This window comes from Oncorhynchus gorbuscha, linkage group LG22, assembly GCF_021184085.1.
Source record: "Oncorhynchus gorbuscha isolate QuinsamMale2020 ecotype Even-year linkage group LG22, OgorEven_v1.0, whole genome shotgun sequence".
Lineage (NCBI taxonomy): Eukaryota > Metazoa > Chordata > Actinopteri > Salmoniformes > Salmonidae > Oncorhynchus > Oncorhynchus gorbuscha.
In genome coordinates, this window is record NC_060194.1 from 51414895 (window position 1) to 51429500 (window position 14606).

Sequence of the window (14606 nt, forward strand, 5' to 3'; positions counted from 1 at the left end):
CCAGTCTAGTGGTTTCTCTATAATACCTGTCTAGTGTTTTTTTGTTGCAGTGTCTCATTACGTCCCTTTCTATCCGGTGTGTGTGTGTTCAGGGGCTCCCACTACCAGGAGAATAAGTACATCGTCGTGGTGACGGACGGTCATCCTCTAACAGGTTACAAGGAGCCCTGTGGGGGGTTACAGGAAGCTGCCAATGAGGCCAGGCAACACGGGGTTAAAGTCTTCTCTGTCGCCATATCACCTGACCAGGAGGTACAACACACACCCACACACCCTTTTATCCTGACCATGGTAACAGTATTTCACTCTGTATAGTTTACTCCGCTACTTGGGGCATTTCTATTCCTCTCTCACCAAGCCCCGCCCCCTGTAACACAAGGAGCGCAGTTGTTGTTGGTTGAGCCCGAGATCATTTGCAGAACGTTTGCAAGGTCGATGTCTTCAGTCTGGATGGTCGATGTCTTCAGTCTGGATGGTCGATGTCTTCAGTCTGGATGTCTTCAGTCTGCATGGTCGATGTCTTCAGTCTGGATGGTCGATGTCTTCAGTCTGGATGTCTTCAGTCTGCATGGTCGATGTCTTCAGTCTGGATGTCTTCAGTCTGGATGGTCGATGTCTTCAGTCTGGATGGTCGATGTCTTCAGTCTGGATGTCTTCAGTCTGGATGTCTTCAGTCTGCATGGTCGATGTCTTCAGTCTGGATGGTCGATGTCTTCAGTCTGGATGTCTTCAGTCTGGATGGTCGATGTCTTCAGTCTGGATGGTCGATGTCTTCAGTCTGGATGGTCGATGTCTTCAGTCTGGATGGTCGATGTCTTCAGTCTGCATGGTCGATGTCTTCAGTCTGGATGGTCGATGTCTTCAGTCTGGATGGTCGATGTCTTCAGTCTGCATGGTCGATGTCTTCAGTCTGCATGGTCGATGTCTTCAGTCTGCATGGTCGATGTCTTCAGTCTGGATGGTCGATGTCTTCAGTCTGGATGTCTTCAGTCTGGATGGTCGATGTCTTCAGTCTGCATGGTCGATGTCTTCAGTCTGGATGGTCGATGTCTTCAGTCTGGATGGTCGATGTCTTCAGTCTGGATGGTCGATGTCTTCAGTCTGCATGGTCGATGTCTGGATGGTCGATGTCTGGATGGTCGATGTCTTTAGTCTGGATGGTCGATGTCTTCAGTCTGGATGGTCGATGTCTTCAGTCTGGATGGTCGATGCAGCAAATGCAATAATATGTTGATGTCATCTATGCAGCTTTCCACTTTGCTTCTTTATAGAAATCCACAAGCATTCTATAACTACTCTATTAGTTTGTGGATGTTACTGTCTGCAAACATCTAGTTCGTCTTTTAGAACATTTCTAAAATAAATAGCCGCAAATGCTAATCGCCCGTTAGCTGGCAAGCTAATAAATGTTTTCTCTATAGAGCAAACATAGCTATCTAATACAGTCTGATACCAGTGCTGGTGTCGGCCTAAATCAGCAGGTTGGTTGCAGCAACCAACATGAGAGAGGAATAGGTTAGCTACATGAAGTAAGCCAAAGATTATAGGGGTCCCATGGGAAACACTGACCAAGACTTTGGTTCCTACCCTGTCACAATAACACCTCCATAGAGATCGTATTAGTATTGGCACTCCCCTGGGAAACACTGACCAACACTTTGGTTCCTACCCTGTCACAATAACACCTCCATAGAGATCGTATTAGTATTGGCACTCCCCTGGGAAACACTGACCAACATTATTATTATTATTATTATTACTTTGGTTCCTACCCTGTCACAATAACACCTCCATAGAGATCTTAATAGTATTAGCACTCCCCTGGGAAACACTGACCAACACTTTGGTTCCTACCCTGTCACAATAACACCTCCATAGAGATCTTATTAGTATTGGCACTCCCCTGGAAAACACTGACCAACACTTTGGTTCCTGCCCTGTCACAATAACCCCTCCATAGAAATCTTATTAGTATTGGCACTCCCCTGGGAAACACTGACCAACACTTTGGTTCCTGCCCTGTTACAATAACACCTCCATAGAAATCTTATTAGTATTGGCACTCCCCTGGGAAACACTGACCAACACTTTGGTTCCTGCCCTGTCACAATAACACCTCCATAGAGATCTTATTAGTATTGGCACTCCCCTGGGAAACACTGACCAACACTTTGGTTCCTGCCCTGTCACAATAACACCTCCATAGAGATCTTATTAGTATTGGCACTCCCCTGGGAAACACTGACCAACACTTTGGTTCCTGCCCTGTCACAATAAAACCTCCATAGAGATTATATTAGTAATCTAATTCCTAGTTCTATGAACGCCTCCCTGGCTTTTTCATTGGTTGTCATGTCAAACAACACTGGGTTCAAAGTGCCCACTGTTATTATAATTATATTTTTACTACATAATCATAATAATCATTCTATTTCCATGACTACAGCAGTTCACCCAAGTGTTTTGATCTAAATTGCAAGTCTAATCACAATTGCAATATTTGGTTAAAAATGAAAGCCCTAGCCCTAGCCCTAGAGACCATATCACCCAGGCCTGGAGACCATATCACCCAGCCTTAGAGACCATATCGCCCAGCCCTAGAGACCATAATACCCAGCCCTAGAGATCATATCACCCAGCCTTAGAGACCATATCATCCAGCCCTAGAGACCATATCACCCAGCCCTAGAGACCATATCACCCAGCCCTAGAGACCATATCACCCAGCCCTAGAAAGCATATCACCCAGCCCTAGAGACCATATCACCCAGCCCTAGAGACCATATCACCCAGCCCTAGAGATCATATCACCCAGCCCTAGAGACCATATCACCCAGCCCTAGAGATCATATCACCCAGCCCTAGAGACCATATCACCCAGCCCTAGAGACCATATCACCCAGCCCTAGGGACCATATCACCCAACCCAGCCCTAGAGACCATATCACCCAGCCCTAGAGACCATATCACCCAGCCCTAGAGACCATATCACCCAACCCAGCCCTAGAGACCATATCGCTCAGCCCTAGAGACCATATCACTCAGCCCTAGAGAGCATATCGCCCAGCCCTAGAGACCATATCGCCCAGCCCTAGAGACCATATCGCCCAGCCCTAGAGACCATAATACCCAGCCCTAGAGACCATATCACCCAGCCCTAGAGATCATATCACCCAGCCCTAGAGATCATATCACCCAGCCCTAGAGACCATATCACCCAGCCCTAGAGACCATATCGCCCAGCCCTAGAGACCATATTGCCCAGCCCTAGAGACCATATCACCCAGCCCTAGAGACCATATCACCCAGCCCTAGAGACCATATCACCCAGCCCTAGAGACCATATCACCCAGCCCTAGAGACCATATCACCCAACCCAGCCCTAGAGACCATATCGCTCAGCCCTAGAGACCATATCACTCAGCCCTAGAGAGCATATCGCCCAGCCCTAGAGACCATATCGCCCAGCCCTAGAGACCATATCGCCCAGCCCTAGAGACCATAATACCCAGCCCTAGAGACCATATCACCCAGCCCTAGAGATCATATCACCCAGCCCTAGAGATCATATCACCCAGCCCTAGAGACCATATCACCCAGCCCTAGAGACCATATCGCCCAGCCCTAGAGACCATATTGCCCAGCCCTAGAGACCATATCACCCAGCCCTAGAGACCATATCACCCAGCCCTAGAGACCATATCACCCAGCCCTAGAGATCATATCACCCAGCCCTAGAGATCATATCACCCAGCCCTAGAGACCATATCACCCAGCCCTAGAGACCATATCACCCAGCCCTAGAGACCATATCACCCAGCCCTAGAGACCATATCACCCAGCCCTAGAGACCATATCACCCAGCCCTAGAGATCATATCACCCAGCCCTAGAGACCATATCACCCAGCCCTAGAGATCATATCACCCAGCCCTAGAGACCATATCACCCAGCCCTAGAGACCATATTGCCCAGCCCTAGAGATCATATCACCCAGCCCTAGAGACCATATCACCCAGCCCTAGAGACCATATCACCCAGCCCTAGAGACCATATCACCCAGCCCTAGAGACCATATCACCCAGCCCTAGAGACCATATCACCCAGCCTTAGAGACCATATTGCCCAGCCCTAGAGATCATATCACCCAGCCCTAGAGACCATATCACCCAGCCCTAGAGATCATATCACCCAGCCCTAGAGACCATATCACCCAGCCCTAGAGACCATATCACCCAGCCCTAGAGATCATATCACCCAGCCCTAGAGACCATATCACCCAGCCCTAGAGACCATATCACCCAGCCTTAGAGACCATATTGCCCAGCCCTAGAGATCATATCACCCAGCCCTAGAGACCATATCACCCAGCCCTAGAGATCATATCACCCAGCCCTAGAGACCATATCACCCAGCCCTAGAGACCATATCACCCAGCCTTAGAGACCATATTGCCCAGCCCTAGAGATCATATCACCCAGCCCTAGAGACCATATTGCCCAGCCCTAGAGATCATATCACCCAGCCCTAGAGACCATATCACCCAGCCCTAGAGACCATATCACCCAGCCCTAGAGACCATATCACCCAGCCCTAGAGACCATATCACCCAGCCCTAGAGATCATATCACCCAGCCCTAGAGATCATATCACCCAGCTCTAGAGACCATATCACCCAGCCCTAGAGACCATATCACCCAGCCCTAGAGACCATATCACCCAGCCCTAGAGACCATATCACCCAGCCCTAGAGATCATATCACCCAGCCCTAGAGATCATATCACCCAGCCCTAGAGACCATATCACCCAGCCCTAGAGACCATATCACCCAGCCCTAGAGACCATATCACCCAGCCCTAGAGATCATATCACCCAGCCCTAGAGATCATATCACCCAGCTCTAGAGACCATATCACCCAGCCCTAGAGACCATATCACCCAGCCCTAGAGACCATATCACCCCCAGAGACCATAATAGAGACCATATCACCCAGCCCTAGAGATCATATCACCCAGCCCTAGAGATCATATCACCCAGCCCTAGAGACCATATCACCCAGCCCTAGAGACCATATCACCCAGCCCTAGAGACCATATCACCCAGCCCTAGAGACCATATCACCCAGCCCTAGAGATCATATCACCCAGCCCTAGAGACCATATCACCCAGCCCTAGAGACCATATCACCCAGCTCTAGAGACCATAATACCCAGCCCTAGAGACCATATCACCCAGCTCTAGAGACCATAATACCCAGCCCTAGAGACCATATCACCCAGCCCTAGAGATCATATCACCCAGCCCTAGAGATCATATCACCCAGCCCTAGAGACCATATCACCCAGCCCTAGAGACCATATCACCCAGTCCTAGAGATCATAATACCCAGCCCTAGAGACCATATCACCCAGCCCTAGAGACCATATCACCCAGCCCTAGAGATCATATCACCCAGCCCTAGAGACCATATCACCCAGCCCTAGAGACCATATCACCCAGCCCTAGAGACCATATCACCCAGCCCTAGAGACCATATCACCCAGCCCTAGAGACATTTACATTTACATTTAAGTCATTTAGCAGACGCTCTTATCCAGAGCGACTTACAAATTGGTGCATTCACCTTATGACATCCAGTGGGACAGTCACGTATCACCCAGCCCTAGAGACCATATCACCCAGCCCTAGAGACCATATCACCCAGCCCTAGAGATCATATCACCCAGCCCTAGAGATCATATCACCCAGCCCTAGAGACCATATCACCCAGCCCTAGAGACCATATCACCCAGCCCTAGAGACCATATCACCCAGCCCTAGAGACCATATCACCCAGCCCTAGAGACCATATCACCCAGCCCTAGAGACCATATCACCCAGCCCTAGAGATCATATCACCCAGCCCTAGAGACCATATCACCCAGCCCTAGAGACCATATCACCCAGCCCTAGAGACCATATCACCCAGCCCTAGAGACCATATCACCCAGCCCTAGAGACCATATCACCCAGCCCTAGAGACCATATCACCCAGCCCTAGAGACCATATCACCCAGCCCTAGAGACCATATCACCCAGCCCTAGAGACCATATCACCCAGCCCTAGAGACCATATCACCCAGCCCTAGAGACCATATAGCCCTAGAGACATTTACCATATCACCCAGCCCTAGAGACCATATCACCCAGCCCTAGAGACCATATCACCCAGCCCTAGAGACCATATCACCCAGCCCTAGAGATCATATCACCCAGCCCTAGAGACCATATCACCCAGCCCTAGAGACCATATCACACCCAGCCCTAGAAGACCATATCACCCAGCCATATCACCCAGAGACCATATCACCCAGCCCTAGAGACCATATCACCCAGCCCTAGAGACCATATCACCCAGCCCTAGAGACCATATCACCCAGCCCTAGAGACCATATCACCCAGCCCTAGAGACCATATCACCCAGCCCTAGAGACCATATCACCCAGCCCTAGAGACCATATCACCCAGCCCTAGAGACCATATCACCCAGCCCTAGAGACCATATCACCCAGCCCTAGAGACCATATCACCCAGCCCTAGAGACCATATCACCCAGCCCTAGAGACCATATCACCCAGCCCTAGAGACCATATCACCCAGCCCTAGAGACCATATCACCCAGCCCTAGAGACCATATCACCCAGCCCTAGAGACCATATCACCCAGCCCTAGAGACCATATCACCCAGCCCTAGAGACCATATCACCCAGCCCTAGAGATCATATCACCCAGCCCTAGAGATCATATCACCCAGCCCTAGAGACCAATAGAGGCAATGATGTGGATGTTATGGTGTTGACTTGATGATGGTTTAGTTAGAGACCATATCACCCAGCCCTAGAGGGTCACTAATATGGTGTTGACTTGATGATGGTTTAGTTAGAGACCGACCATATCACCCAGCCCTAGAGACCATATCACCCAGCCCTAGGGTCACTAATATGGTGTTGACTTGATGTTGGTTTAGTTATCACAGCCCTAGAGATCATATCACGGGTCACTAATATGGTGTTGACTTGATGTTGGTTTAGTTATACGACCATATCACCCAGCCCTAGAGGTCACTAGCCCTATGGTGTTGACTTGATGATGGTTTAGTTAGACGACCAATAGAGGCAATGATGTGGATGTTATGGTGTTGACTTGATGATGGTTTAGTTATACGGTCGTTCGCGGGTCACTAATATGGTGTTGACTTGATGATGGTTTAGTTATACGGTCGTTCGCGGGTCACTAATATGGTGTTGACTTGATGATGGTTTAGTTATACGGTCGTTCGCGGGTCACTAATATGGTGTTGACTTGATGATGGTTTAGTTATACGGTCGTTCGCGGGTCACTAATATGGTGTTGACTTGATGTTGGTTTAGTTATACGGTCGTTCGCGGGTCACTAATATGGTGTTGACTTGATGATGGTTTAGTTATACGGTCGTTCGCGGGTCACTAATATGGTGTTGACTTGATGATGGTTTAGTTATACGGTCGTTCGCGGGTCACTAATATGGTGTTGACTTGATGATGGTTTAGTTATACGGTCGTTCGCGGGTCACTAATATGGTGTTGACTTGATGTTGCTGTAGTTATGTTGATATTGATAACTATGTGCATGTATTTATAATATGTATCGATAACTTAAGGTTACTTGCGTAACCCCGGTTCTCGGATATTATGAGTGAGATGACTCACTGTGAGGGATTCATCAGAACAGGCAAGCCCCAACCTATTGTGGAGGACTTCTTTCTTCCTGCTGCCGCGGATATGGCTGGGACAATGCTGGGGGAAAAGGCCTTAAAAACTATACAGGCTATACTATTCTTCATCCAACAACACTGTTTGACGATGCATCAGTGACATGGCAGGAGATGCTTTGAAACAATTACTGCTTCGCATACAAGCCAGTGAATTATATGCGTTACATCTGGATGAGTCAACAGACGTGGCGGGCCTGGCACAGCTCCTGGTGTATGTTCGTTACGTTTATGGGGGGTCAATTCAGGAAGACATCCTCTTCTGGAAACCAGGACAACATGAGAGGAATGGTACCGGACAGCTTTGTGACATCAAATGGACTTTGGTGGTCAAGATGTGTTGGTATCTGTATTGATGGCGTAAAAGCCATGGCAGGGAGACATAGTGGAGTGGTAACGCGCATGCAAGCAGTTGCTACCATCGCCACTTGGGTACACTACAGCATCCACCGAGAGGCTCTTGCTGCCAAAGAAATGCCTGACAGCTTGAAAGACGTTTTGGACAGTATAGTTTTAACTTCTTGAGTGTAGGGGGCAGTATTTTAGTTTTTGGCTGAAAAACGTACCCATTTGAAACTAGAATATGCATATAATTCTCAGATTAGGATAGAAAACACTCTAAAGATTCCAAAACTGTCAAAATATTGTTTGTGAGTATAACAGAACTGATATTGCAGGCGAAAACCTGAGGAAAATCCAACCAGGAAGCGCTGTTTTTCCTGAAAGCTCTCTGTTGCATTGGATGCCTTTACTCCATTTAAAGGGATATCAACCAGATTCCTTTTCCTGTGGCCTCCTCAAGCTGTGAACAGTCTTTAGACATAGTTTCAGGCTTTTATTTTGAAAAATGAGCGAGAAAGAACCCATCGCGTCAGTGGATGGCTGGGTGCCAGCAGCGTTTTTCATGCGCAACAGCCATTTTCTCTCTCTCTCCTATGGTAGAAGCTACATTCCGGTTGACATATTATCGATTATATATTGTAAAAACAACCTGAGGATTGATCATAAAAAACGTTTGACATGTTTCTACGCACTTTACGGATACTATTTGGAATTTTTGTCTGCGATGTCGTGACCGCTCGAGCCTGTGGATTTCTGAACATAACGCGCCAAACAAATGGAGGTATTTTGGATATAAAAATCATCTTCATGGAACAAAAGGAACATTTATTGTGTAACTGGGAGTCTCGTGAGTGCAAACATCCGAAGATCATCAAAGGTAAGCAATTTAATTTATTGCTTTTCTGACTTTTGTGACCAATCTACTTGGTTGCTAGCTGTTGGTAATGTTTTGTCTACTGAGAGATGTTCTTACATAAACGCTTGCTATGCTTTCGCCGAAAAGCTGTATTGAAATCTGACATGCCAGGTATAACAACAAGCTAAGCTGTGTTTTTTCTATATCGCACTTGTGTATTCATGAAAATGAAATATTTTTAGTAATATAATTTTAATTTGGCGCTTTGCAATTCAGCAGATGTTGATGAAAATGATCCCGCTAACGGGATGGGTGCGTCAATAAGTTGTTAAACCAACAACATACAGAAGTGCGCTCGCTACCTCCAATTTGCTTTAAAGAGATGCGTGGGGCTAAAGCTTAACCTCTCTGACGGTAGCGTCCCACCTCGCCAACAGCCAGTGAAATTGCAGGGCGCCAAATTCAAAACAACAGAAATCCCATAATTAAAATTCCTCAAACATACAAGTATTTTACACCATTTTAAAGATAAACTTGTAAATCCAGCCAGTGTTCAATTTCAAAAAGGCTTTACAGCGAAAGCACACCAAACGATTAAGTTAGGTCAGCACCTAGTCACAGAAAAACAGCCATTTTTCCAGCTAAAGAGAGGAGTCACAAAAAGCAGAAATAGAGATAAAATTAATCACTAACCTTTGATGATCTTCATCAGACAACACTCATAGGACTTCATATTACACAATACATGTATGTTTTGTTCGATATAGTTCATATTTATATCCAAAAATCTCAGTTTACATTTGCGCGTTATGTTCAGTAGTTCCAAAACGTCCGGTGATTTTGCAGAGAGCCACATCAATTTACAGAAATACTCATAATAAACGTTGCTAAAAGATTCAAGTGTTAAGCATGGAATTTTAGATCCACTTCTCGTTAATACAACCGCTGTGTCAGATTTAAAAAAAACTTTACCGAAAAAGCACACCATGCAATAATCTGAGTACAGCTCTCTGAGACCAAAACAAGCCATACAGATATCCGCCATGTTGTTGAGTCAACAGAAGTCAGAAATAGCATTATAAATATTCACTTACCTTTGATGATCTTCATCAGAATGCACTCCCAGGACTCCCAGTTCCACAATAAATGTTTGTTTTGTTCGATAAAGTCCATAATTTATGTCCAAATACCTCCTTTTTGTTTACGCGTTTAGCCCAGTAATCCAAATTCACTAGGTGCAGACAAAGTCAAAAGGTGCTGTTACAGTCCGTAGAAACATGTCAAACGATGTATAGAATCAATCTTTAGGATGTTTTTAACATAAATCTTGAATAATGTTCCATTCCTTTCTATTCAGAAATGCAATGGAATGCAGCTCGCTCTCACGTGTGCGCGTGTGATCACTGTATTGATCTCTATATTGATTTCTGTATTGATCTCTGCATTGATCTCTTTATTGATCTATGTATTGATCTCTGTATTGATTTCTGTATTGATCTCTGTATCTCAGTATTGATCTCTGTATTGAACTCTGTTCTTGATCTCTATATTGATCTCTGTATTGATCTCTGTATTGAACTCTGTATTGATCTCTGTATCTCTGTATTGATCTCTGTATCTCAGTATTGATCTCTGTATCTCTGTATTGATCTCTGTATTGATCTCTGTATTGATTTATGTATGTCTGTATTGATCTCAAAAGGACACCAGACTGTCAGTGATTGCTACAGACCAGAACTACAGACAGAACTTCACAGCAGCTGACAACAGCAGATCCACACAGCTACAGACCATTCGCAGCATCATAGATATGATCGTGCGTATCACACCCCTCTCCTCCCCACACATTTCCTCTCCTCTCCATATCTCTCCTCATTTCCTCTCCTCTATTTATCTCTCCTCCTTTCCCCTCCTCTATTTATATCTCTCCTCCTTTCCCCTCCTCTATTTATATCTCTCCTCCTTTCCCCTCCTCTCCATATCTCTCCTCCTTTCCCCTCCTCTATTTATATCTCTCCTCCTTTCCCCTCCTCTATTTATATCTCTCCTCCTTTCCCCTCCTCTCTTTATATCTCTCCTCCTTTCCCCTCCTCTCCATATCTCTCCTCCTTTCATCTCCTCTCCATATCTCTCCTCCTTTCATCTCCTCTCCTCTCCATATCTCTCCTCCTTTCCTCTCCTCTCCATATCTCTCCTCCTTTCCTCTCCTCTCCTCCCTCCTTTCTCTCCCTGTTTATCTCTCTCCTACTTTCCTCTCCTCCTCTCTCCCTCTCTACTCCCCTCCCACACCCTCTCTACTCCCCTCCTCTCTCCCTCTCTACTCCCCTTCTCCTCTCCTCCCCTCCTCTCTCCCTCTCTACTCCCCTCCCCACCCTCTCTACTCCCCTCCTCTCTCCCTCTCTACTCCCCTTCCTCTCTCCTCCCCTCCTCTCTCTCTCTCTACTCCCCTCCCTCTCCCTCTCTACTCCCCTCCCTCTCCCTCTCTACTCCCCTCCCTCTCCCTCTCTACTCCCCTCCTCTCTCCCTCTCTACTCCCCTCCCCTCCTCTCTCCCTCTCTACTCTACTCTCCTCCCTCTCCCTCTCTACTCCCCTCCCCTCCTCTCTCCCTCTCTACTCCCCTCCCTCTCCTATCATTTAAAGTGTAAATGAGTCTCTCTAACCTCTGATCTATTTTCTCTTACAGACCAATGAGACCAAGGATGTGGTATGTCTACCTATGTGACATGTTATTTCTACACTAATCATTACCTCCATTTGCCTGATTGTTGACATTTCTAACTGTGCTTTTTTCTATTTTTTCCCCAGTGCTGTTCTTTTGACTGCAATGTAAGTAGCCCCGAAATCCCATGACCCCCTTATGACACCTTTATAACAGGTTGTAGTGTTCTATGAAGGCTCTCTGAGTGTCATAGCAGTACGACCCCTTATGACACCTTTATAACAGGTTGTAGTGTTCTATGAAGGCTCTCTGAGTGTCATAGCAGTACGACCCCTTATGACACCTTTATAACAGGTTGTAGTGTTCTATGAAGGCTCTCTGAGTGTCATAGCAGTACGACCCACGATGACCCCTTTATAACAGGTTGTTGTGTTCTATGAAGTCTCTCTGAGTGACATAGCGGTATGACCCATGATGACGTCACTGTTGATGTGTTTTGTCTGCAGGCTAAAGGAGGTCCCAAAGGACCAGTAGGAGACCTCGGGTCCAAGGTGGGGCTCACACACACACACACACACACACACACACACACACACACACACACACACACACACACACACACACACACACACACACACACACACACACACACACACACACACACACACACACACACACACACACACACACACACACGCACGCATGCATGCGCACGAAAACCGGAAGACTTGTGATAGCTGTGATTTAGTTCAGTGTGCTAACCTGGTCATCATATCTACTGTCTGATTTAGCTCCCCAGGTTAATGCCTAGGATTTAGCTCAGTGTGCTAACCTGGTCATCATAGCTAGTGTCTGATTAGCTCCCCAGGTTAATGCCTAGGCTTTAGCTCAGTGTGCTAACCTGGTCATCATATCTACTGTCTGATTTAGCTCCCCAGGTTAATGCCTAGGATTTAGCTCAGTGTGCTAACCTGGTCATCATATCTACTGTCTGATTTAGCTCCCCAGGTTAATGCCTAGGATTTAGCTCAGTGTGCTAACCTGGTCATCATATCTAGTGTCTGATTAGCTCCCCAGGTTAATGCCTAGGCTTTAGCTCAGTGTGCTAACCTGGTCATCATATCTACTGTCTGATTTAGCTCCCCAGGTTAATGCCTAGGATTTAGCTCAGTGTGCTAACCTGGTCATCATATCTAGTGTCTGATTAGCTCCCCAGGTTAATGCCTAGGCTTTAGCTCAGTGTGCTAACCTGGTCATCATATCTACTGTCTGATTTAGCTCCCCAGGTTAATGCCTAGGATTTAGCTCAGTGTGCTAACCTGGTCATCATATCTACTGTCTGATTTAGCTCCCCAGGTTAATGCCTAGGATTTAGCTCAGTGTGCTAACCTGGTCATCATATCTAGTGTCTGATTAGCTCCCCAGGTTAATGCCTAGGCTTTAGCTCAGTGTGCTAACCTGGTCATCATATCTACTGTCTGATTTAGCTCCCCAGGTTAATGCCTAGGATTTAGCTCAGTGTGCTAACCTGGTCATCATATCTAGTGTCTGATTAGCTCCCCAGGTTAATGCCTAGGCTTTAGCTCAGTGTGCTAACCTGGTCATCATATCTACTGTCTGATTTAGCTCCCCAGGTTAATGCCTAGGCTTTAGCTCAGTGTGCTAACCTGGTCATCATATCTAGTGTCTGATTAGCTCCCCAGGTTAATGCCTAGGATTTAGCTCAGTGTGCTAACCTGGTCATCATAGCTAGTGTCTGATTAGCTCCCCAGGTTAATGCCTAGGCTTTAGCTCAGTGTGCTAACCTGGTCATCATATCTAGTGTCTGATTAGCTCCCCAGGTTAATGCCTAGGCTTTAGCTCAGTGTGCTAACCTGGTCATCATATCTAGTGTCTGATTAGCTCCCCAGGTTAATGCCTAGGCTTTAGCTCAGTGTGCTAACCTGGTCATCATATCTAGTGTCTGATTAGCTCCCCAGGTTAATGCCTAGGCTTTAGCTCAGTGTGCTAACCTGGTCATCATATCTAGTGTCTGATTAGCTCCCCAGGTTAATGCCTAGGCTTTAGCTCAGTGTGCTAACCTGGTCATCATATCTAGTGTCTGATTAGCTCCCCAGGTTAATGCCTAGGCTTTAGCTCAGTGTGCTAACCTGGTCATCATATCTAGTGTCTGATTAGCTCCCCAGGTTAATGCCTAGGATTTAGCTCAGTGTGCTAACCTGGTCATCATAGCTAGTGTCTGATTAGCTCCCCAGGTTAATGCCTAGGCTTTAGCTCAGTGTGCTAACCTGGTCATCATATCTAGTGTCTGATTAGCTCCCCAGGTTAATGCCTAGGCTTTAGCTCAGTGTGCTAACCTGGTCATCATATCTAGTGTCTGATTAGCTCCCCAGGTTAATGCCTAGGCTTTAGCTCAGTGTGCTAACCTGGTCATCATAGCTAGTGTCTGATTAGCTCCCCAGGTTAATGCCTAGGCTTTAGCTCAGTGTGCTAACCTGGTCATCATATCTAGTGTCTGATTAGCTCCCCAGGTTAATGCCTAGGCTTTAGCTCAGTGTGCTAACCTGGTCATCATATCTAGTGTCTGATTAGCTCCCCAGGTTAATGCCTAGGCTTTAGCTCAGTGTGCTAACCTGGTCATCATATCTAGTGTCTGATTAGCTCCCCAGGTTAATGCCTAGGCTTTAGCTCAGTGTGCTAACCTGGTCATCATATCTAGTGTCTGATTAGCTCCCCAGGTTAATGCCTAGGCTTTAGCTCAGTGTGCTAACCTGGTCATCATATCTAGTGTCTGATTAGCTCCCCAGGTTAATGCCTAGGCTTTAGCTCAGTGTGCTAACCTGGTCATCATATCTAGTGTCTGATTAGCTCCCCAGGTTAATGCCTAGGCTTTAGCTCAGTGTGCTAACCTGGTCATCATATCTAGTGTCTGATTAGCTCCCCAGGTTAATGCCTAGG

The 14606-nt window shown here is 46.7% G+C and overlaps 1 protein-coding gene across 2 annotated transcripts in view; it reads left to right on the top strand.

Annotated features, from left to right (window-relative positions):
* The window catches only part of LOC124009351 (collagen alpha-1(VI) chain-like), a 122463-nt gene that overhangs the window by 43143 nt on the left and 64714 nt on the right, over nucleotides 1-14606 (top strand). For both annotated transcript variants that reach the window (XM_046321059.1, XM_046321060.1), the window contains 5 exons: nucleotides 93-252; nucleotides 10691-10804; nucleotides 11673-11693; nucleotides 11795-11815; nucleotides 12155-12199. In XM_046321059.1, the coding sequence (XP_046177015.1) occupies nucleotides 93-252; nucleotides 10691-10804; nucleotides 11673-11693; nucleotides 11795-11815; nucleotides 12155-12199 (361 nt within the window). The remainder of the gene's footprint in view (nucleotides 1-92; nucleotides 253-10690; nucleotides 10805-11672; nucleotides 11694-11794; nucleotides 11816-12154; nucleotides 12200-14606) is intronic.